Source organism: Corvus moneduloides, chromosome 6 (genome assembly GCF_009650955.1).
Source record: "Corvus moneduloides isolate bCorMon1 chromosome 6, bCorMon1.pri, whole genome shotgun sequence".
NCBI classification, from domain to species: Eukaryota; Metazoa; Chordata; class Aves; order Passeriformes; family Corvidae; genus Corvus; species Corvus moneduloides.
In genome coordinates, this window is record NC_045481.1 from 16898703 (window position 1) to 16924085 (window position 25383).

Sequence of the window (25383 nt, forward strand, 5' to 3'; positions counted from 1 at the left end):
TAAATAAGCTGTCCAACTCTATTATTTGTGACATTGTGTATTTGTTCCAATGATCTTTACTGGGTAATGGGACTGCACTGCTTTGTGTCTTTTCATTCCAAATGACTAAAACAAGCTTTGTAAAACCTCCCCAGAAAAACATGATGTCCTGTTAAATCACTACTCCAATATGATTATAAAAACCCCTGACTCTTACTACTCTGTTAGTTTGTCATAAGCTGTAATAAAGCAGAGCAATAACTAGCCAGCACAAAAGAATGAGCATTTCCAGCAAAAGTGCAGAGAAGCATATAGGACATAATTTGTGTTCTGCAGAGCCTCAAGCCAGCCAGAGGCTGACACTCTCCCTCTCGCTGACTTCACTAGAAATGTCTCAGCATCTCATAGGATTGCAGAGCACCTGGTAAAATCAACCTCATCAGTGCAGTTCCAAGTACTCAGTGTTCACATCAGCTGTTAACATAAATTGTAGTTGAGGGGATGCAGTACTTGGTAAGAGCTAATTCAAACACTGGTGAACACCTTCACTGGGTCAAAAAGGGTGCACCCACTCAGCCACCCATGAAGGTATCATATCATAGCCATGTGGATGAAGCCATGTAAAATGATTTTGCAATATTTCCATATCATAAAATATGTACATACCTTGAATCCACCACTAAGCCATCCACAGAGCTTTTTGAACTGTCTTTAGGACCTGACCAAACCCCAGGTCCTGAGCCTTCTTTGATGCTAGGACCACTTTTATAGCACCCAATTACAGCTGTTTTTCTTATTTTAATTAACCAATTTCTTAATAGCAACAAGATACTTGTTAGACACGCATGCATTTCACTGTGAGGAGATAATGGCACAATAAATTTTGAAAATTCATTTGGTCTGTGACCTTGCATCCTCTAACATCATCCAAGTAGGCACTGGATTTACAGAATAGCACTGCATTGCCTGCAGCATCCAGACACCTAAGCCCTTGCACTTCACACAGAGACACTCATTAAAAACTGGCCTGATAGAGTGGAAATAAAATAAAAACAAAACATGGAAACTGTTGTTGCAAAGTAAAAAGTGGCCCAAAAAGGGCAATTCCAGTAGTACATTTGTTAATGTAAGGCAAAATTACAACTCTAATGGAGACTTTCAGTAGGAATCATAAATGAGCAATGAAGATACTGGTCTTTTCAAGTGCCACATGGTTCAGTAGAGAACTCACACCATTTTAATGAACAATTTGTTAAAGAGAAGAGACATAGACAATTTTTTCCTCAATTAAAGTCAATGGGATTGTATGTATAAGTCAACTATAACTCGAAGTGACATTCTTTAAATACTGATTGAAATTCTGTATTGATACATCTGTTGTTCTAATAATTTTATTCTTTGTGAGTGCAAAATTCCCTTTTTTCATCATAGCACACTACATTGCCTAAACACATCAAGAAAACATACAGAATTTCAAAATTATGCACTGTACAAAGTTTTTAAAACTGACTGCAAACCCAATGCCATCTCAGCAACCTTATTCAGAGGGAACTGGGGGGAGACTGATTACTTCTCTATTCATCAAGGGAAGTCTTGAATACCTAAGAAAGAGGCTGGATTTTTTTCCAAAATAATTGCCATTCTGCAGTTTCTGTTCTCTTTTCAACTGAGATATTACTGACTTTGAAAACCTGGCCCCTGGATAGTCTGCAAGGTATGAGTTAAACTAGAGAAAATATTTTATATAACTTTATATTAACCCTAGTGTTGTACAATGAGGTGATTAGGACACCTCACATATATTCACATATCCTGGAACTTGTCCACTTGAACACTTTGCATTTAATTTCTTTGTTAACTTTCTTTTTAAAGGAAAAAAAAAAAAAAACCACTTATGGGTGAAGGCATAAAGATGATAGTCAAACTCCCCCATAATATTAATGTTGGAGGGTGACTAACCGAAATGTATTTTCTTCAAAATTGATGTTTCTCTTTTCATTTTATTTTCTAAGTTAGGAAGGTGTGAGAAAAGGAGATTGTAATGGAAGCTCGGTTTCATTCTTGACCACAGCAGGCACTGGGAAGATCTCACTATGATTTATGTGCATATATCTGGTATTTAATGTCCTTATCTTTTTAAATGAGCTGTGAATAATTCAGGAAATGACTGTTTGGATAACAGAGTTTGTGCACCCCTGAAGATTGAAATCTTCTAATTACCCCATAACAGATACAGCTTGGAAGTCGTAACACCAGGTTTCCTTATCCCACCTACCCACAGCCCAGGGCTCATCCCTATGCATGAGCCCTTTGCTATCCAGCTCCCAATTAGTTCTCAGCTTGTCCTTCAAGACATCCAACAAGGCTGACAGTGAAGATAACATTCATAAGAGGCCACTTGCCCTAGGGGAAGTCAACTGTCACTATCAAACTTGTTCCAGCAAAAAATTAAATATTTGGCATATGATAATAACATACCTGTCACTATTGCCTCAGATCAGCCTTCAACCTCACCAGAGAGAGGGTCATAAATCCTTATTGAGCTCTTCATTTTATTTCCCAGTAAGTCCTCCTCTTTGAGCATTAGCTCTTGAGCTCATTGACCTGAGTACACACTTAAGAAACTCTGTTAGTTATCTAAAAAAAGATAAAATTAAGACAGGCAGAAGCTGAGTTAATCACTTGGACATATGGAAATAACGTGGCAATGCTGTTTATATGCAGGCAGGCAGTTCCCCAATAGCATCACTGCAAAACACTCAGGGTTTTTAAACTGGGAAAAAACCCCAAAACAAAAGAAGGGAGATATCCATGAGATAGCCAGAATTTGATGGACTTGATTGAAAGCTCTTCTGCTTAGTTTGCAGTGGGCATAATGAGCATGATCTGTAATTGCTACACAATATTTAAAAACAAAGGCCAAATTAAAGCTAAAAAACAAGAAAATTTTTCAGTTAGGTAAGGGAGGCTGGTTGGACAAAGGAAAAACAATGATTTTGCCATAAAACTCTTCTTGAAATACACTATAATGGACAGTCCTGGCTGCTTAACTTCTCTTCAAGTGCCGTAAGGGAGGTGAGAGATAGGCTTGGTTTTGGTGTTTGGAGATTCAGGTCACCATATAGTCTACTCCATTTGGTAAGGCTTGAGCAAAAATTAGCCATTTTTTTTCTCCCATGGCTACTCACAGAGTGGTGGCTCCAGAGCTGTGCTCTTCTGATGCCAGGAAAGCTTTCATTTCCAAGGTGGGTTTATGTGGGGACCCTCCTACCCATTTGTCCTTCTAGAATTATCCCTTGATTTAAATGACTTTTATTTTCTGGAATTTGCTTTCCTGGTAATTTTTATAGAGACCAATCATAAAAGTATTAAAGATGTTCATATTGATCCAGAAAGGAAAAACCCAGGAACCACCTGACTGACACAATATAAACAGCTGGGGGATGGGGAGGTTTAAAGGCGTAAAATTTCTCTTTGCGCAAGAATATCAAACATACTGTGTTTCACTTGATTAACAAGAGAGAGGCCAGTAATTAAGTTCAATTCTGAATTTGCCAATTGTTTTTGATGGTTCAGCTGCCAGTGTTTCATTCACAAAGCTGCATACAGCCAGCATCCAGTCGTAAGATGTTTCCTTCCCTGCATTTATATACCCAGGCGGCAGCACTGGGAGCTGCCAAGCAGAGACCAGTTTCCTCCAGTCCTTCCCACCTGCCGGCGTGCAAATGTCCTGCCACATTTCCCTGGGCAGTTGGGTGCCGTGGGCCAGTGAGCTGCAGGTGCCAGGTTTGGGGAACCAATCAGCTGGCCACAGGATCTGGCCCGGTGGCTGCTGTGCTCCTGTGGGCACAGGGAAGTTTTGGCTGGGCAGGAAGGAACCAGCTCCATGGCTGACTTCCTTGTGAAGGACAATAAAAGCAGTGAGGGAGCTCACACCAGCCTGTTTGCTTGAATAATGATATCAACAATAACAATAACTCCCCTTTTCCAGCCCACTTCTGTGGAGCAGCCAGAATGGACTTTAAGGATGTAATTCCCAGCAGCCGGAGCATTGTGTGGGGCTCCCACGGTTGGTTTAGGCTGGACTCATCAGCTGCCAGTGCTGATGTGAGCTGCAGAGTGCTTGGCACAGGCTGCAAAACCTGCCCAGAAAGGTACTGGTGCCCATCAGGTACCTGAGCCCAAGTCTCCAGCAGGCCAGCATGTGTGCCACCACAGCAGTGAGTCCCTGCCCCTCCACAAAGGGTGACAATGAGGACACTTGGCGAAACCTTGCTGGTTGAGCAGGTCCTGGTCACCACTGCAACATATGGAGGCTCGGACTCTGTTTGCAGGGTGGCCTGTAGAGCCATGTCCTTAAACTTCACATCTGTGTGTCCTCAGCCTGCTGAAAACGAGGACATCTCTTTAGCAGCTGGAGTATCACCAGACTGGGAGACAGTAGGTCCCCTGCCATAGCAACACCCACGAAAGGGAAATAGGCAACCATAGGTGAGGCAACATTTCAGGGAGGTCTCCTCTGCAGACTGAGAGCAGACATTTGCTGGCAGTAACTCAACTTGCAAGTCGCATCTGAGCTGATGAACTTGAGCTGGATGCTTCAGCACCATATTCCTTTCTCTAGGCCATTTCCTAAAATATTCAAAATGAGGAAAGTGCTTGCATTTGATTTTGCCACTAAGTGTTAATTTGGGACCTGCTATACCTTCTTTGTAGTCTCTGTTTCATTCTGTTTTAAAACTGGTGGGATGAAATAGAAAAATAGGCCTAGAGGTTAAAAAAGGAACTGGAAAATACAGTTCTGTCTTTTAAACCACTCATAACTGTTCTGTTATGTTTTAAGCTCTCATCTGACAGTTTTCAGTCAACCAGCTCATATTCAAGCTTAGTCACTTGTAAGGTTTCAGTCCTAAGCTGTGGTCTGCTAATATTTTAAAAATTGAGGAGAACCACTTGTGGGCAATAACTGGATATAGAGAAAACACCCTAAGAAATAGTACCCAGCTTGGAAACATGGATTGCAGCACAGGACACAGAGTCAGCTTTGAAGACTAGGCAGAAAGCCAAGCCATCCCTAGTCATGGCTGGAACTGGAAACACAAAGGATTGCATCCCACTCCTCCCAAGTCACTGTTCCCTAAACCCTTGCTCAGCTTAATGCAGGCTGTGGCAGCTTTGCCTCTGCAGCAGGGCTGCTATCATTTGTTGTAGGTTGCATTCCCAAGGCCATTTGCATGTTTCACGTTTTTTTAATCTATTTTAGATCTTCCCTCACACACTTCTGCCCCCGCTTGCCTCTATTCTCTGCAGGGATTCTCCCAGAGCTGGCTCCACAGAAATCTCTCATCATCCTTAGCAGAGCTCTTCTGTGTGAGTGCTTTGCCAAACACACTCGTCTTTTATTCCTCCCTAAGTCCATCAGTCAGGCTTTTCTACCTTTGTTTATATCAGTAACACCTTTTCCCTTTTAAACCTTTCTTCTCCTTTTATAGAGGGTATAATAAAAAAATACGTTAAACTACAAAACCTCATTTTGTAAAACCTTGTCTGACCTAGATCGCCAGAATCCAAGAAATTCTGAGCTAATGGTGAATCTGCCTTGTTCAGCTAATCATGCCTAATTGCCAGAGTTCACGGGCACTGAGTTGTCAGTGTAGGAACAGAACAAAATGATCACAGATTGGTGCTTTCACTGGTTTGTGCTGAAAAGAGTGATGAAGTTTTCTTATTTGGAAACATAAAATTGAGATAAAATTTGCTGGAAGGTGATAAATTTGCAAAATGGGTCAAATCCCAGACTGAAATATTTAACAGCAACCTATTCACTCAGCAGGGTGTATACCCAATTCATTAGAAAATCTGCACATAAGAGGACTGTGCCAATCTAATAGAGTAAAACTGAAGACACTAAATAAATTCCCAAACTAGCAGTCAACAGTGTGCAGCCAGCAATAGATCTTAAAAAATGGTTCCATTTTCTCACCAATTCAGCTGTGTGACCTAATGCTGCTTCCAATTGCTATTGTATTAACTGTTCATATTAATTTAATCTAGAATTTGGTCAAGACAATACCTGGCATGTTGCAAATCACTAAAAATACCTACACTGCCATACAAGTAGATTATATGACCTCTGGGTAATATCTTAGGAACTAAAGCTGCATGTGAGATTCAGTATTGTTCTAGTAATTAACAATCTGCAAACAGATTCGCTTCATACTTCATCCTTGAACTAATAACATAATTTGACTGGCAGTGTGAAGTAGCTTGCATGTGATGGACATTAATTGTGAATAAGAACCTGAACTCTTCCCTATTCTATTAAAGAGAGAAACATTGAATTACATTCCATTATTTCATAGTAAGCAATGTACTGAAAAAGTCTAAAAAAGGTACCTAGCTAGATATATTTTATTAAATATTACTTTTTCATTTATACATACTCACTAGTGGCAACAGCTTTGCTATGAAGAAGCTTTTTGCCACATCAGAGAAGGAAGGTTATTTTCCCCCAAATAGCAACTGCCTACAGTATGGAATCAGGTCTAATGTGTTTAAGTACAGAGTACTAAAATGACATTATTGTGAATGTTGCTTCATGAAACTTCAAACTACCACAATAATTTAATATCAGTGCAATAAACCTTTATGTGACTTTTTGTGCAGGCATACTTCTGCAATTGAGAGCTTCTTGTACTTCTTCTGTGTGGGTACTCCTGCAGTAGTTTAGCAAATAGTAACTGATGTCCTAATCTAAAGCTGCCTATTAACAGAATTAGGTTCAATGAGGTGGTCTTTGTAGAATAGGTAAATTGTGCCATGACATATAAGAAGAGATGGAGATTAGGTAAGAAGGGAAGACAAAGGGAGAGGAGAGTTGGTAGGAGAAGAGGGCTGGGAGGGATCTCTGTGTCAGTCCCTGGTATCACTTTCCTCCCTGTCTCACACTTATTCTGCACCACATTAAAGCCCTAAGTCCAAAACTTAGTGTCCAAACCTCTGCTGGCAACAACCCATGTGCAAAGACTCTCTTATAAATCTGCCACATTTTAGGCTCAAGATGGCTGGTTATCAGTGGTGGATGAAGTGAGTGCTTAAGCTTACCTCTAGTATGATGCTGCTCAGAAGTGGACAGTGAGGCTCTTCTTGATTGCAGGAAGATATGAGAGTGGTGCAGAAGATATGAGAGTGGGGCACTCCACGTTTACAAAAGCAGTAACTCTTCTAAGACAAAAGCAGCATTTCAGGAAAGTGGTGAGGCAGAGCAGTGGAGCCTCGCAGCCAGCACTCATAACCAAGGTAGACTCCCAAAAGCTGCCTAACCCTGGACTAAGTATCCCCAGCTTGAAGCTCGGGGCAACCTCCTCTGTATCTTCTTCTTTTGCAACCACAGCTCTCTGCTGCTGTGAGCCAGACAAGTCGGGAAGGCTCAGATCCACACCTGCAACCTGGGGCCTGAGCAGAGCGCAGGAATACTATCTTCTATGCCCTGACCTGAGTGATCGCCCTGTTTTAGGCAACACAGAGGATAAAGTTGCTTGGTGAGAAATCAACTAGTTAGGACAGAAAGTTGGTGCTTGTGAGATCTGAAAGAAGATGTATCATCGGCAGCCCTCACTAGTGAGAGAAACAGATGGGCTGATGTACTGGTTTGGGCTGAGGTAGAGTTCGTTTTCTTCATAGTTGCTCATATGGTGCTCAGTTTTGGACTTGTGAGACACAAAAAATGTTGATAACAAAGGGATGCTTTAGCTATCACTGAGCAGTGCTTGCACATCATCAAGACTTTTTTAGCCTCTCACCCTACCCCACCAGCGAGCAGGCTGGGGGTGCACAGAGACTGGGGGGGAACGCAGCCAGGAGAGCCGACTTCAACTGTCCAAAGGGCACTGCCCAGAGAAATCATGGATGCCCCATCCCTGGCAGTGTTCAAGGCCAGGCTGGATGGGGCATTGAGCAACCTGGTCTAGTGGAAGATGGGTTGGAACTAGATGATCTTTTAGATTTCTTCCAACTCAAACCATTCTATGATATCCCATACCATATGGCATCATGCTCAGCAACAATATCTGGGGGAAGAAGGAAGAGGGGATGTTGTTGGAGTTACTGTGTTTGCTTTCTCAAATAATCGTTATGTGGGATAGAGCCCTTCTTTCCTATGGATGGCTGAACACCTCCCTGCCCATGGGGAGTAATGAATTAATTCCTTGTTTTGCTTTATTTGTGCATGTGTCTTTTACTTTCCTGATCAAATTCTCTATATCTCAACCCACGAATTTTCTCACTTCTATTCTTCTGATTCTCTCCCCCATCCCACTGGGGAGGGGAGCTGAGTGGGGCTGAGTTCCCAATTAGGGTTAGCCAGAGATGAAAACTGAGAGCAGAGATGAAAAAGGAGCAAGGACTGTGGGACAAGGAAACCTGGTAAAGTCTGAGAGGCACAAGCTGGGCCTGACATGGGTAGGGAATAAAATGGAGAGGAAGGGGGCAGGCAGGACAGGAAGAGGGCAGGAGGTACGGGATCATAGTTACAGGGGATGAGTGGAAAAGCTTAGGACCATTAAAGCACAGCCTCCTGCAGAGCCCTGAGCTGCTCCCATGGTCCTGAATCCACCTTCCCTCTGCAAACCCATGGGCAAAGTGCTCCCTCCCCATGTTTGGTTGGCTGAGGAAGCTGAAGAGCTTTGGTTGCTGTCCCTCTCCTACCTCAAGAGGTCACAGAGATCTGTGCCAAACCCAATGGCAGCAGCTCAGATAATGACTCACTGGGGTGTCACCATGATGCCACACAACCAAGTTTCCTGTGCTGGGGGTGTAGTTCTGCTTTCCCTTTTGTCGTAGTAAATTACAGGATTGAAACAGCAATGAAAGTACAAAGTTACGCTGGAAAGCACAAAGTGCTGGAATTGAGGGGTTTTGCCACTTTTATTCCCCTACTTTCCTTTCACAAGCCATCACCACCACCCTATTTTGTGGTCCTAGCATGAAATCACCCTGGTTTTTTCAGTTTGTTCTCTTCCCTGCTGCTCAGGATGTGAATCAGTGTGGTGCAATGAAAGAAATGTTGCATAGTTGATGTCTTTTCTTCTTTTGCATGAACAATGCAATGCATAGTGAGTGATATAGGGGCTGAAAGAAGCAAGCTGACCTGCTGGGCAATGCAGGCCACTGCTGCCCTGGAACACAAGTGCTCGTGGTCTCTGCGTGGAGCCCGGTGTGGGGTGGGATGGACCGCTCAGACTCAGCTGTCTATAGGCAGTTGCTTCCTCCAGGCACGTTGGACAACAGTGGTCTGACCCAGAAGTTTAGACTGGTTTTCCGACTTGAAAGATGCTCATACTGACAAGGTGTCTTTGTACCACACATAAGGCACGATTATGATTCTGACAAATGAAAATGTCTCAGACTGATCTCTCAGAAATACTGCTTTGGACTTCAGTGCACCTCAGCTCCTTTGTTTGGTGAGGATAAAGCATGTCCTCAATTCACTGCGTGTCCTTAAAAGAAACCAGCATTTGTGAAGCACTCAGATACCTAAGTGTCATAGGAAAATAGTAATTCTGACTTTGGAACAAGACCTGGGTAGTGGGTAGTGACTAGGGTATGGATGGAATGTTGCGTTCAAAAGGAAAGTTGCAGTGAAATATTCAATACACTGATAGAAAGATGCTGAGGGCAGTATAGAATGAGACAAGACAGTGTCACAATGTTTTGCAAACACATTTGCAATAGGCCAGTCTGGAGTTTCATGGACAACCTTCATTGTCTGTTTTTTTTAAATTTTGAGTACTTAGTTTTGTAACCCTAAGACCATTTTTGTGCAATAGTATTTTCCAAGTGTGCAAGTGTTTAATATAGAAAATAATAACCTGAGCTATTTAAGAAATTGCCTTCCTCTATAAATTAATTTGATGGAAAATAAATCAAAATAAATTTTCGCACTTTAGCTACGCTTTTGTAACTGTACCATAGAGAAAGATATCTTTTTTGGTACTAAAAATATGTTTTACTGACTTTACTCATTGAATCTACTTGTCTTTAATTCATCTGTGTAAGGTGGACAGCATCACGCACACTGATTGTCAGGGCATCTGGTATATTTGTGTAGGAATTTTTATTTATTAATATCTAAATAAACAAATGAGTTATTAGGAAATATCCATCAAATTTCTTGTCAAAACCCTTGAGAGACTAATTTTAATTGACATTGCACAGAGATTCCTAGAGGGCTAAATAATCTGGGCTAAAATTTCACTTCACAAGATAGTCAGTAAAATCCTTCTGAAATCGTGGTTGTATTTTGTCTCCTAACAGAGTGTCTGGAGGAAATTATTCTTTTTAATATATTTTTTAAGAAAGCTGAGAATAAGCAGAGCACATTTGGCAAGTTCTGAACAGAGCAGCCTTACAACTTTTCCAGGTTGCATATTTTCAGGTAAATGTGAAGTTAGCATGGAGCAGGGGGAGTTATGGGGGACCAGAAAAAACCAGACAAACAGAGTAACAGCACCACTGCTAAAAAAACTTAATGCCCAGGGAGCCCACAGTTAAATATTTATAGCCTTATGGACAACAAATACTCTGCAGGACAAGACCACAAAGCAATATCATGCACAGGTATTCTTTTTGCTCTCCCTCTATCCATTTCTTTCACCTTACCTTTTTTCAGAACACTTATTACACTGGCAGCATTATTATTGCCAATCCCACTGCAAACTAGTAAACTGGGGAATGCTTTTTAATGCCTTTTTATGGATTCAGTTGATTCCTATTCAAACACTGTGTTCATTTTAAATGCTGCAAATTTTAGGGCAAGCATGACTTCTGTTCAGGAATCTGTTTTTCAAATGCATCATATTTAGAGATCTAGAAATAAAAAATATTCAGAAATAATTTTAATTAATTTTTAGATGATTAGAACAGTTTTCATATTGTACTTCAACCACTATTTTAGGAGGGGTTTTTTTGTCAGGAAAAGCCTGCACTATGAATAATTCTTTCAGTATTTCTGTGGATGCCAACTTCTAAGGCAACTGAAATGAAAGCAGCTCTTCAGAGGAGATCTGTGCAGTATTTCCCAGTCAATGAAACTTCTATGAAAGATCAAAACAAGAAGACACCACAAATGAGGCAGTGGTACCCACGGCCAGGCAGATCTAGCTTTGTCCATCACCCAGAGGGATGCTGGAAAGGACAACTTGCAACCTCTTTTTGAGGGTCACTGGTGGCAATGCTGGCACACCTGCTTCTCAACTACGGGAAATTTTGGATGTGGGAGAAATTTAACCCCCTGCTGCAATACACTATTTTTTGTATTAAATGTTTGTGGTTTTTTCTCCTGGAGTTTAATAGTTTGAGGGCCAAAAGGGCTGTGCTGTACTCTGAAGTGTGCTCTGCTCCCAGTTACAGTCAGCAGTTGGATAGAGCGTGACACACTCATTTACTGCTAGGTAACAACTGTGCTTAATCATCTATGAGACTGCAAGAGGTTCTCTTGGTGTCTACCTAATCAGCAGCTCTGCCATTTACTGGGATACTTGTTCATTTCAGTGCATAACCCAATTTATTACTACAAAAGAAATTACCAACTCTTTCAAATATCCTCTGACTGCTTCCCTAGGATACTCACTGATAGGGGTTCTTAGAAAATATAAAATCTGCTAAGTACTTGAGCCTTCATGCAAAGTTTCTATAGCAAACAACATCAAGAATCTTTGGAACCCCAGTTCTTTACACAATTCATCATGTAATTCATTAGTTCACAATCTTTTGTGATTTCAAAAAATCCCAATACCATTAATATTTTGGAATTGCAATGCTGTTAGCAAAAAAATCCCCACACAACTTGATACGTTTGTCTTGCTGATTTTAAAGATCCACCCACCCTATTTGAAAGTGTACCATTTGGTTTCCTAAATGTCAGTCAAGAGAACCAGGGCATCAGTCTTCACTGCCCATGTTCACTTGACAGTTGTATGTCTTGTGTATCAGAAGAACATGCTGTGGTTCTACCAGGCCTATGTCAAATTTCACTTGGTAAATTGAAAAAAAGCCCCAAACAATAAAACACCATAACTTAAACCAACAAAACCCCCCCATGAACAAACACACAAACAAAAAAAACTCCAAAACAAAACCATGAAACAAAAAGAACTCAAACCCTAATTAGATTGCAGCAAAACAAATGTTCCAGTTAGTTTCATGGCAGGGGAAAACCGAGCTCTATTAACTCCGGTATTTCTAAACCCCAAGACTGTGGTTTTAGTTTAGGATGTTGTCATCTGGGAACAAGAATCTGCATTCACATCACACACATGCTGCAATCAGGGACCAGGACACAACTTCACCCTACTCCACACTGCCCTGGGCAGGGTGCAGGGACTGGCAGCACTGTCCATGGCCCACAGATCAGCCCCACACCCACATGTACATCTAAGGCATCAATAAGTTATAGGGTCCTTTCTTGAACAGCTTTTTATGATGTCTGTGCTTCTGAAGCTGTGCAAGTGTGACAAATGGTTGGGGGAACTTTCTACATCAGTAGCCCTCCCCACCCCTTGCTCCAGCCCACCCCAGCAAACAGAACAAATGCCCCTACCTGGAGACATTTTTGATGCCTGAATTATTAATAAAATAAGCATGATTAATGAATAATCTATGTTAAGCATTTTCTTACCCTTTATTTTTTCATTATGATCAGAAGAGGAATATGATTAACAGCAGTTTAAACTTTAGCAGTACAAGTTCAGTATTAAATATAAAACTACACTGCAAGTTGATGTGTTTTAAAAATGGTTACGTATACTCTAGCCTTAAATTTATGTATCAAATACAAGTAACTCAATTGTTTCTTGCCTTGACAATTAACATATCTAACAGGTTTCAACAAGCCAGACATCCATCTTTTTCATTAAAAAAAATAAGCAAGCACACCAACTCTTATTCATAGCAAGGAGGGTAAAGACTCAACACTTTCCTGAGTGTTGTGCAAATAATAACAGGTTCAAGAAAGTCAGTTAAATAAATGTAATGATAAATCTAAAGCTAAGCTGGAGGACCTTTTGATTAACTTCATATTTCATATATTATTTGCATCAGTTGAGAGCAACATGAGTTACAGAACTTCCATGAAAACAAGCCACTTACAAGCAGGTGTTCAAGCTTGATCAGTTTATTAAAAGGATTATATGACACGGTTGCCTGCAATAGCAGGGGACTGGATCTGATGACCCAGGAAGTTCTTTCCAGTCCCATGTTTCTAAGCCATGCACCAAGTGTATCCAGCCCACACTTTCACATTTGGAAAAAGCCAAAGCCACACACACACACTCACAGGAAAAAAAAAATTAAAAAAAAAAAAAAAAAAAAAAAAGAAGACCTTGATGACACCATTTCATTTTTCTATTCACTATGCAGAAGGGAACAGAGCTTAAGTCCTGTACAGAGGATACATTTACTCGAGGTTGATGTGGTACTGAAGTCAGTTAATAATTAGATACCTCCAGGCAGATTCAGTTACAGGGCATACCAACACTGCACACTGCCAGACAATTTCTAATCAAGCCAAGAACCTCTTGCAGGATGAGGTCTCTGCTAGCAAGCACAGAGCACACTGAGTAAGCTAAAAGCAGCTGTTCTTAGGTGAACTACCCTACCAACCATGAGTGAATGACAGATGGTAAGAAGCATTTACCTACTAGACAAGATCTCTGCACACTCAGGCAGAAGTAATTAGTTCAGAGCCGCAACCATTGTTCCTACCTTGCCTGTCTCTTGAGTACATTCTCTTTAAAAGCTGGTCTACAGAATCAGTGCAGCCATTCTCAAGCACTACTAAAGTAGCAGTTTGCAGCTGCTATGCAAGACTCTACTTTCAAATGTTAGTCAGACATTCCTATCATTGAGGCCAGTTTGCCAGGACAGCATTCACAGCCACAGCAATAAGCCTTTGCAACAAATAGGTATCTAAGCAATTGCCTACATTCAGCCCATCTAACTTTTAGGCACTTGGTTAAGGTGTCTGGGTCCCTTGTCACCCCGAACTCCCCCCACCCCCCCAGAGGGGAGGGAAAAAAAAAAAAAAAAAAAAAAAAAAATCACTGAAGGCAGGTAGTCTCAATTGCCTTCTGGAGGTGTCTCTTGACCCCCACTGAGCAAACCAAGTTCTTAACACACGCACCTCAGTTAGACAGGATGAATGGAGACTTGCATCTCTTCCTAGAGACAATATCAATACTCTCCAAAACCAAATGCAACCAAGCAATTATGGTTTGCAACCCATTACATTTGGAAACAAAAACTTAGTCGGTAATTATGCTGCAGTCCCTCCCTCCCAAGCATAAAAGCCTTCCACATGGAGGCTCTGCTTAAAAAAAATAAGAAAAAAGAAAGGTAAGCATTCTTCTTTCAGACAAAGAAGAGTGCACACGGATGCTTTGCCACTCATTCATGGGAAAGCTGAAGGATCAGAGAACACTTATTCAGAGAACTGGAATGACTAAGCACTGCTAGTGCATGCAAAGCAGAAGTAACAAGATCATTTTTAAATTAACCCTAGTCCTCTTCTCCACCCCACAAAATTCATGCAAGTGTTTGAGAAGATAAGTCAAGACATAATAGCCCCAGTTTCCAAAAAGGCTTAGTTTGTTTTTTTTAATACATATCGTAAAATGTCCTTTTGTTTTCTTTCTGCGGGTAGATAAATGCATTTTTGGCATGTTCGAGAATCACAGATATCTATGAAGTCCATGCTGTTTAAATTCTCCAACTAGTTTTTATATCCTGTCAAAAAAACATAAGCAACCTATACATGTTTCCCCAGTATTGACATGCATGCTCAGAGCTCTCCACTGTAGTGAAATGAGGTGTTACTTCTGTGCTGACAGTTGACGAGTCAGCATTACACGACTTTGAGACCAACTAAATTAACATTGTCGTAATATGAAAGGCAAGCACAAGTTCATTTATTTATAGCAAAGGTCTTGGGTTACAGGAGGTCAGTTCTTGCCATCTTGAAAAGATAGGGGATAACTTATTGCATACATGTGCATTATAATTTAGCAGCAAGTCATTCATAGAAACACTTCCCTCCTACTGCTTTTTTTGGTTTATTATCTCAATTATATATATATATTTTAACTTTACAAAGCATTTAACACCACCTTTAAGTTAATGGTCTTTTATTGGAAAAAAAAGACTAGCATTTACAACTTGGAATGGACATAAATTGTAATATCTTGAACAGCAATGTTGATAGTTGTGCTGAAGTCCACAGGCTACTCCGCCAGCTCCAAGTCATGGTACAGAAGGTTTTAAAAATATGAGAGTCCAAAGATGCTCCCTTGGTGAAGGTTTCTTTTAAAAATTTTGTGAACGGTAACAGCCTGACACCCGTTTCACTATAGTGCAATGCAGACAATGTTAAACCAACCAGTATTTTAAAACAGACATGCCATCCATAGTTAAGATCATCCTATTTTTGGAGCACACTGCTACGTACAGGAGAACCACTCAACCTTTAGGGCATTTTCTTTAAGTTTTACATCCTTCAACCATTTTGCTGCATACCATCCTGAGGTATAAACCAATTTTAAAGTAAACCAGCTATGACAATTTATACTACAAATTGAACTAGAATCCACTGTTGAACAAAAGAGTGGATCCTTTAGGTTTTTTTTTTTTCCTTTTAATACACATGTCTGACTGTGCTCAATTGTCAAGCTGCATGCATGAAAAACTGGCCAGCCCAAACAGTGTAATAGTCATTAGCAAATGGAACTTTCGAGTTCACTAAGTGCTTCCTTTTTTTTTATTTTCAAGGTAGTACAATTATTTATATTGTAAAACTGATGTTTAACTTTATCTTTTGGGGACAGGACCACCAACCATTACATGCAGTTTGTGGACAGAAGGTAATTTGACATTCAGTTTTGCTATACAGAAACAGAATGAATAAATGAACATTTTTTTGCAAGAGGTAAGTAAAAGATTCAATTTGATTCTTCTAGAGGAAAAAAGGTGTAAAGGAGGTCTCTTCACTTTGCAGTCATCATCTGTACGAATTCTGAAAAGATAAAAAGTCACTGTGATTTACTGTCTCCAGAGTACTTCAAGTCAAAAATGTCTTAAACACAGTTGGCATAAAAAAAGGCACCTTTCACAGCATCTAAGGTTTTGTCCACAGAAGCAGACAAACAAATAAACTAGTGTCTCAAGTATTAAAAATTAATGCCCTATGCAACAGGCTTTTCTCAGTCTGAATAATGGTGTTAAGTAAAGATAAGCATCTTTTTACCTTCATAGTTGACTTGCCCATCCCCATCAATGTCTGCTTCTCTGATCATTTCATCTACTTCTTCATCTGTTAGCTTTTCTCCTAAGTTTGTCATAACATGGCGTAGTTCTGCTGCACTGATATAGCCATTGCCATCCTACAAGAAAAGTGTTACACAAGACCATGAACAACAATCCTGACATGGACTAACTTGGAACCTACACCTAGGTTTCCAGTCACTGCTTCTGAAGTAGCCTTATGGCTTATGCTTATGAAGTAGCCTTGGGACAGATGTACAGACCTGGCACACTGTACATACTGCAATATGTATTAGTTCCACTGCCTTCTGAGGCATGCATGACACCATATCCTTCTACACAATTACTGTGCTGTAATAACAACTGCATGCTTGACTTGTACTTGTGATAAGGTATTTTTAATGCTTTTAAAGAGCTTTCAAAAATAAACACAGAAACAAAACCAAAGAAGTTTTTGTTTAGTCTTTGCTGCCTAAGCAAGGCAAAAAAGAGACCCATTTCCCACCAGCAAGAATGAAGTCAACTTTCTCTTCTGTGTTAACACTACCTATATAACCAGACTGCAGCTGGCTATGTTAGGCTTCTTGGATAAGATGATTTAGAAAAAAATCAAAGAAAGTATTTAAATTTTACTCAAAAGGAGTTTTGAGAAGTTTTATGGCAAAACTGAAGAGAAATTGACGCTTCTAAGCCAGTGTCCCCATTTATAATATCCAAACCTAAAGCTCACCCTGAGCCACTTCAGTAATTCCATACACTGAACAAGTGCACTGTCTTAGAGCAGGATATAGCTATCACCAGTAGATAACCTACCTCAGTGGCTTTAAATACTAATCTAGTCTGCAAAAATATCCCCAAATTTTCAGCAAAGTACTGCAGACTGACACTTTTTTCTATAAAAAGTAGTAGTAAGGTCTTCTTCCATACATGTGTGTGCATCAGTTTTACAGCTGCACCAGACATTACTCAACACAATTCTTGTATAACATCTGTCATATCCAAACAACCCAAACAGGGGAACCCCTGTTCTAGAAAACTGACACATGCCCACCCAGGTATTCTTAAGCAAGGTCAAGGGAGCCGAGCTCTTGAGTTTTCACAAAAGCAATCTCAAGGTTTATATGTTGAAAACGGAACTTTGTGTCCCTCTAAATACTGATGACATCATCTTGACTTCAAAAGCTTCCATAAGGTAGTATAAAACCTCATGCATCCACACAAATGTTTTCCCATTACCCCCAAAGTCAAAAGATACAGAAAAATTCCCCTCCTCTACCCACACATCTCAAAAAAACCCCACGCTCCCCCAAGCATTAAGTTCTGCTAATCTGTTTCTAAGGAAAGGCCAGAAATGGTTTTTTTAGGATGAGCCTAAAGCTTAGACCTTGCTGTATAAAGCAAGTAGAAGCAGGCTGCAACAGTTCTGGTTCTACATTCAGAACCATCTCTGCTCTGTTTCCAATTCCTCTGCCTCTCCTAGAGAACTCCTTCTAGAGAAGAAGGGAGAAAACACTGAGGAAAATATAGATATCATTATTGCTTTTGAAGACTAGCTGTCCTTTTATTAATACCTTGTCAAAGACTCGGAATGCCTCACGGATTTCTTCCTCGCTGTCTGTGTCCTTCATTTTTCTGGCCATCATGGTTAAAAATTCAGGGAAGTCGATAGTGCCATTGCCTTAATAAAAAGAAACTTTCAAAAATTAAACTTCCACGCTTTTCTTCATTAACAAAAAAAAAAAAAATCTGGCATTTAACTTAGCCAGGGACAAGACTAACAGATCCTGTTAAGTGTTCTTGTAGACTAACTGGTTCTTCTCTCTAAATTGCTACCACTGCCTTTTTTGTTATTACAACATGCAGTAGCCACAGCAGCCACTTGTTTCAGCACAGAATCAGCCACTGCCTTCTCTCCAGGTCAAGCCACACCATTTGCCACTGAAGCTGCAAGTAAAATGTCACACTGATGCTTCAAGATTAACCAATAATGAGGCTTATCTTTACCTCAAATTGCTCCCACAAAATTAACCTTTTAATTTCTTTATAATCTCCCAATTGTTGTGGGATACTCCAGGAAGAAAATATATTAAAATGGCATTACAAACCCAGGTTATCTAGTATTTGGGAAAAAAATCACACTTCACTAAACTGTTCATAAATACTTTTTTCTTTCTAAAAATCAACTACCTTATCAACCAAAGTTGCACACCACAAAAGCAACATACCATTTTAAGGGGCAACAGGGATCTGCAAATTCCAGTGACTAAGAAAAGCTGCCATTATTTGTTATTACTGATAAGCTTAGCTGTAGGTGTTCTTATGGGTATTTTACTGCAAAACTGGAAGTCCCTGCTGACATCCAGGCCTCACCTCTAAGATTAAGCTTTAATTCAAATCACAGATTTAAATTTCAGGCTGCTCAAAGCTAGGAAAAAGTGGTATGGTGAAGAAACTAGATTTTTAGTCAGGATTCAGCTCTATATGCCAAAAGGCACATTAAGTAGTTCACAAAAACCACATTAAACAGTTCACTGTGCAACTAAGACCTACCCATTGATTTAAAGAAGCATACAAATTCATTGTGCAAGTACAGCTAAGAAGCTAAACAAATACAGTTTAAGAAAATCCTTGCATCCTAGGAATGCCAGCCTGAGACATACAAAGCTATTTATCATCCTGGCCAGCTTTCTGTACCAGTTAAATATGAACACAGGTCTCACACTGAGTTTTGAAAAAATCCTCATTGAACATGTAGAAGAGTAGCAAAGCATTCTGTGTAACCCAAATTTAAACAGTTGGGCAGGCATACTTATCTGAAATCCTCAGTCTCCTGTTTTAAATCCACCAGAGCAATATTCTGTCTGCAGCCTAAAGCCACTATACACAAACTCTACATACCACTGCAGACTCTGAAGCTTTTCAGTTTCTGCAAAGACTTAGCAATTAAGGTCAACTTACACTTTTAACAAAGTAGTTTAATTGATATGGCCTGATAATCCAATAATTTATACTCTTGTCAATACACTTCCACTTTTCTTTCACAAAAAGGTTAAAAGAAAAATCACTATCACAACCAACATACAAGACCAAAGGCTTGACATCACTGAGCAGGTGAAGTATTATTCCTTTTCGAAACTGTTAGCCTATGTGGAGTTCAGAAACACAGTATGTAGCTACCCTTTCTGGTGTCCATTTAAAATAATCCTGTTAGCCTTGATATGGGAAGGGTTTTCTGCCTTTGCCTCCAATAGCCCCTCTCCATCTATTAGGGATTTAATGCATTAGATAGACTATAGAGTGTCTTCCTGTTGTGCTAAACATTCCAAGAATTGAAAACACTATTCCACTCCTAACACATTTTTTGCCTTAGCCAAAACCACAGACATTGGTAAAGCTATCAAAACCAACATGGGCTGACAAAACATATACAGAAAAGCTGGATGGAAAGACAGGTTAATGGCAGGTCAGGGAAAGTCAGATAGCAATAGGAAGCCTGTGACCCATAAAATATTAAAGACAAATAGCATAACTTTGTCTCTGCCCATTGCCTGTTTTTACTCTCATGAATACTGCTAGCATCTTTGACATCCTTCTGAGTTTAGATTCTACCAGCATTTTGAAACTGCTTTAAGAGATCTATGTCAGTCTTCCCTATGCAGTTTAAGCCTAGGTGTGGAGGTCATACATATTAAAGATGATCACAGCACCTTCCCAACACTTACCATCAGCATCTACCTCGTTGATCATATCCTGCAATTCTGCTTCTGTTGGATTTTGACCCAGTGACCTCATGACAGTTCCCAGTTCTTTTGTTGTGATAGTACCATCACCATCTTTGTCAAATAGGGAAAAGGCTTCCTTGAATTCTAGAGGCAGAAACAGTCCCAGTGTTTAGAGACATTACCAGCATGAGAAAACTGCAGACTAAAAATGCACTCCATTGACAAAGCCTGGTACAAGTCTAAGAAACATTTTCTCTTTATCTAACTGTCCCTGTATTGAGAAAATCAACACTCTCAAGCACAAATAAAAAATTATTTACAGTATCAACACAATTTCCACAGTAAATTCAAACTTATTTCATGTGGCTATTATCTGCATTGCAACTCTGTAATTCATTTCCATGCATCTGCATCTTGCCTGAGGCACAGTTGTTCCACAAACAGCAGCTGTTTGAAGTAAGTGAAAGGAGCCACTGGGTTCCCTTTACAATTAAGACTTACAGGAACAAAAGTGTTGTGACTTATTTTTAAGTCAGCAGACAATAAGAATTAGCGTCAGCCACAAGTGGGGGACTGGTCTCCAGAAGGTCAAGTAATGCTCCTTCTCCTAACTAGGCTGAAGTACAGCCAGTCCACTAAAAGTTTTATTTAAAAGACACTGGCTTGTAACAATGCTCAATAAACCCATGTGAGGTTTATTTGTTGCTACTTCACTTGTAGTTTATCTTCTCTCTTTAATAGAGTACCTAGGCCTGCTTTGACTCTAAGTAGTTCACTTGAGTCTAGCAATTATTTGTTTGCAAGAAATCTAGCAGAACTTGGCTCAAGTCTGAATATCTAAAAAAAAAAATCATTATCTGTAGTCCAAGGAATAAGCAGTCTAAATTAAGAGGCAATGAACCAGTAATCTTCCAGAATATTTTTGTCTGGGCTTTTTTAAGTGAGTGCTTTTCAAAAGTGGTAGTACAGATTTAAAATTGTCAAAGACTGTTTTTTCCACTATGCTTGAGATAATATATTTTCTTTTAGTCACAAGAGTTAGCAAAAAAAAAATTATCATCAAAACACTTACCAGCAATCTGTTCTTCAGTCAGCTGATCAGCCTACATGAAGAATAGAACATTTTAGAATACTGTTTACCTCTAGCTATGTCAATCCATGAGACACTTCCTTTAAATTTCAGAAGTGATTTACCATTACTTTCACGAAGTCACTTTCAAAACCAGGAATTCTGTCTCTACAAGGAGACTCCACTCACCTACACCATGCAGCTGTTTCCAAAAGCATATAGGCTAACTTGGTTTGAAAATGCACATGAAGAAGCAAACACCATCCTGCAACTTGGTGAATCCAACTTGGTCCAGTGAAGGACAGAGGGCAGGCTCCTCGTAATTGGTCAGAGAGGCATGAAATCCCCAATGCCATGTGTTGGGGTTTCACAGCACATGCCATTCCCAGCGGTGCAGTGCCCCAGCACAGCATGGGCGTATATGCGTGGGCTGCCATGCCGCCCACGGCTCCAGCCCTGCCTGCCCTCCCCACCTCACAGCAGCAGCTTCCAGCCCTCTGCGAGCCCCACAGAAGGGGCTCTGCTGCAATATTACAAATTACATCTCGGTATTAGAGAGATTTTTGCCACCTCTGACAAAGAAAATTACAGTTTTTACGCATCCTATTATTTTTCCATTCAACCAAACAGTTTAAGGTGCCTCATCTGACATGCAGGTTGTTTCATATATAATTTTAACTGGCAAGATTTAAAATGCCTGCTTATGACCTTCTGTACATCAAGAAGCTACTGCTGCATACAAAGGTATACAGCTCAGCAGGCAATCAAACGGCCTTTCTAGAGCTTAAATGTGACAGCCACATCCTTCCAGAAGCCTCTTCCTATGCATGGATAGAGCATCACAAAAAGCTCCACTGTTTGGACTCAAAGGAGCTAACTAATTCTTCATGGAAAAATACGTCTTTTCCTAGTAAGGAAAAAAAAAAAAAAGAGGATTTTACATGCCAAATCACAGATACTGAAGAATACAAGGTACTAACTCGCTTTAAACACATTTTACTGGACAGTTTTTACAAATAGAACAGAAAATTTTGTAGGTCAGAGAAGGCAGGCAAACACTTTGCTCTAAAATATTATTATTTTAGTATAAAAACCATCTAATTGCAGCAAAGAACAACAAATACAATGGAGAATTAATCAGCTATACAATGTTAAGCTCTTGCATATGGGAATAGGGTAGGGTTGAAAATCTGCTTTATATTTTAAGGGGAATACACAGATATCATCTGTAATTAGGCAGGGGGTTTGTTTTAATGTCTGTATGTAATGATTAAACAATTCCCCATTGTGTGTTGGAGGAGGGAGAAAAGGGTAGAAATGCTAACAGCTAAAGACAGTCTTCTTTAATAACAGCAAAAAGCTTGTGTCCAGCTCGACTTCCTCTACTCTTTGTGACTTTCCAGAAAATGCGAGGTTTCACCTAAAGATTATCTAAGGAATTTACATAACAGACTCACTGCCCTGCAGAACAGGAAACGGAGCCACACCTTGGCAAAAAACCTCCAGCCCACAGCACTAGTTCATTGCCCCATTAATCAGGGCTTATTGAATGTTTATAAAAATCGTATTTCAAATGAAAAAAAAAAAACCAACAAAAAACCCACAAAAAACCCACACAAGAAAACCCCAAAACCTTTGCATACCCGGCGATGCCGAGGACACAACCCGACCCTACACTGCCGAGGGGTTCACCTTCCCGAGCAACAGGCACAGCCACTACCCCTTACCACAGCTACAGGACAAAGGTACCCAGCCAGGAGCCATCACCCACCCAGCCAAGTCATCAAATCCTGTCCTGGTGATGTCAGCCCTTCTCCTATGGGAAGGGGAGATGGAGAGACAGTAGTCGAGGAACACCCAGATTGCCAAAAAGCGATTAGACGTCAGTCTGCAACTGTTTCACTGCTCTCGTAGGAAGCGAAAAATGGCCGGGAAAATCCCAGCCCTTCCTCTTGCTCTCTTTTGTGAGCAGCGCTGGCTGGCTCCGCAGCAGCCGGCAGATGATGCGATGCGTTCCGGCGGGCATCGCCCGGCCGGCGGGGCGGGAGGCTCGCAGCCCGCCGGCGCAACAGGCGCCCTTCTCGGCCAGCAGCCACCCACTGCTGCAGTGCGTCCCCGTTTCCCCTCCCTCCCTCTCCAGCCGGCGGCCACACCACGTCCTCATCATTCAACAGCGAGGGCGCCCGGGCTCCGCGGCCAGCCTTTCCTCCCCATCGCCTTTCCTCCAGCGGGCGGCTGGGGGCAGGAGCTTTTCCCCCACAGCCCGCGGGAGAGGGGAAGGCTGCGCCGCTCCCGCCCCGAGTCCCCCATGCAGGAGCTGGGCCGCTTCCAACCGAGCAACACGCACTGCACCCCGGTCCCCGCGGCCGGGGGGTGCGCGGGGGCCGGGAGGAAGAGGAGGAGACATGATGTAATGCAGACAGCGATGGGCTTCGCCGCCGCGGCTGCGTTTTTTTTTTTTTTGGGGGGGGGGGGGGGGGGGGGGGTTGGGGGGAACCGGGGGGGGCGCAGTAGCTGCAGCGCGGTGCCCTCCCCCGGCCGCCCCCCCCGCTCCCTGCGCAGTGCAGCTGGTGCCGGAGCCGAGCGGGATCCTCGCCCGCAACCCCGCGCCCCGCCCCGCAGCGCGCCCTGCCCGGCGCTGGGGCCATGGCCCCGGGGAGACACGCCCGGCCCTTTCCGCAGGGGAGGGAAGGCGAGGCGGGGTGGGAGGGCGCGGGGCCGGGGCGCCCACACGGCAGGCCCAGGGAAAGGGGAAGGAAGCGGCGGAAGAGGAAGGGCCGCAGCACCGCGGCGATCCCGCGCAAGGCGGCGGGGGGTGGGGAGACGGAGAGTCCGCAGCCACCAACCCGCTCACCCCGCGGGGACCCGGGCGGGAAGGGCCCCAGCGCGATTCCCCCTCCACCCCTGCTCCTCCCCGGAGACAGCCCGGCTCCACCAACCCGACCGTCCCCAGCTCCGCAGCGAGCGCACTGCGCACCAGCCCCCGCGCCAGCCCAGGCACCCCGTGCCACACCCGGCCGGTCGAGCGAGCGAGCCCCCTACCATGGCGCGGCGGCGGCGGGCCCGGCGGCGGCTGCACGAACTGCGCGACCACGAGCGGCGGCGGCGGCTGCTGCCTCCTCCCGGCGCGGCTCACAGAGTGCTCGGGCTGTGAGCCTGCGCCGCCCGCTATATACGTGGGGCTGTATCCCTCCGCCGGAGCGGGGCCCTTTTCCCTCCTCCCCGGCGCGGTATGTGCGAGGTGACTGCGACGGGCGGCCCTGCCCCCTCGGCGGCCTGGCCCCTCCCCCGGCGGGGCCGCTCCCGCTCCCCGCAGCCCCTCGGCCGAGCGCTCCCAGAGGGGCGAGGGCAGCCCGGTCCCGGTAGTGGCTCTTCGCCGAGCACTGGTGCCGGCGCAGCCCGCGGGGAACTGCCTAACCGCCGGGTCCCCGCCGTTCTCCAGGCTGGAACCCCCGGAGCGAGGGCATCTCAGCCAAGCTGGTGCTCTTTTAATTTTCTAGACAGCATCCTCGCCAGCGGGGCGGGCCTGCACTCCCCTGGGGAGCCCGGAGGGGCACCTGGAAGAGGACGATGGCGCGGGGACGGGGGGAAACGTTAATAAAGCACTTCTTTTCGGTGACAAGGCGTGTGCGACAGCGACTGTAAAACTACAACGTTGAAGCGAGCACAGCTGCCTTTTTATTAATCATAGGGCTTTTGTCAAGCACCAAAATCCAGACGACGGCGAAATCCAATCCAGAATCGGATGGTCTGCAACTGAGGTGTCACTTCAGGCTCTTCAGAAGCCTGCAACTGAGAGGCAGCAAAAGCATGTCCTGATGTCAGAGGGTTTTCTTCATTTCTTCCCTGACAGCTCTGAGGATTTTGTCCACACTGGTAATAACCCAAAAATATATTGTAGTATTCACATTGTACCTCCTTTAACAGGTATGGAAGCACAAACAAATATGGACCCACATTGGAATCTAGGATTTTGGTTCCATTCATGACAGGTTCCCTTAGATTTTTTTTTTTTTGTAGTTCAAGATATTTTTGGTTGAAGGTTTTAGTTTGGGTCTCTCTCTGCATTGGGAGGCTTGCAGTATTTCCAGTGTGGTCATAATTCTGATAAATCTGCTTGCAGTATAGCAGGAAATCTTTTGAAATTCATTTGTCTATTCTGTTTTTGAAAAATCATGCATACTTTCAGTGTTTGCAATAAAGACAAAATCAGTTTGGTTCTGTTTAACAGTTTCAATAGCTCTGCTACTGAAGTTACAATTTATTTGCTTGCCTTTCTGGAACATAGTGATAGGTTGGCAA

The 25383-nt window shown here is 42.5% G+C and overlaps 1 protein-coding gene across 1 annotated transcript; it reads right to left on the minus strand.

The window, feature by feature from the left end:
* Positions 1 to 15141: 15141 nt before the first annotated feature.
* Positions 15142 to 24335, minus strand: CALM1 (calmodulin 1). The gene is made up of 6 exons (XM_032112173.1): positions 24124 to 24335; positions 21085 to 21115; positions 20013 to 20156; positions 17862 to 17968; positions 16274 to 16409; positions 15142 to 16042 (listed from the first exon to the last, which is right to left on the minus strand). Exons 1-6 carry the CDS (start codon positions 24124 to 24126, stop codon positions 16014 to 16016), a joined length of 450 nt encoding a protein of 149 aa, XP_031968064.1. The 5' UTR covers positions 24127 to 24335; the 3' UTR covers positions 15142 to 16013.
* Between the last annotated feature and the right edge of the window lie 1048 nt (positions 24336 to 25383).

Coding starts and splice junctions, on each gene's coding strand:
- CALM1 (XM_032112173.1), bottom strand. Junction 20,157..21,084: donor GACTGAAGAACAGATTGCTG/GTAAGTGTTTTG, acceptor TTCTGCCTCTAG/AATTCAAGGAAGCCTTTTCC. Junction 16,043..16,273: donor TGGGCAAGTCAACTATGAAG/GTAAAAAGATGC, acceptor TTATCTTTTCAG/AATTCGTACAGATGATGACT.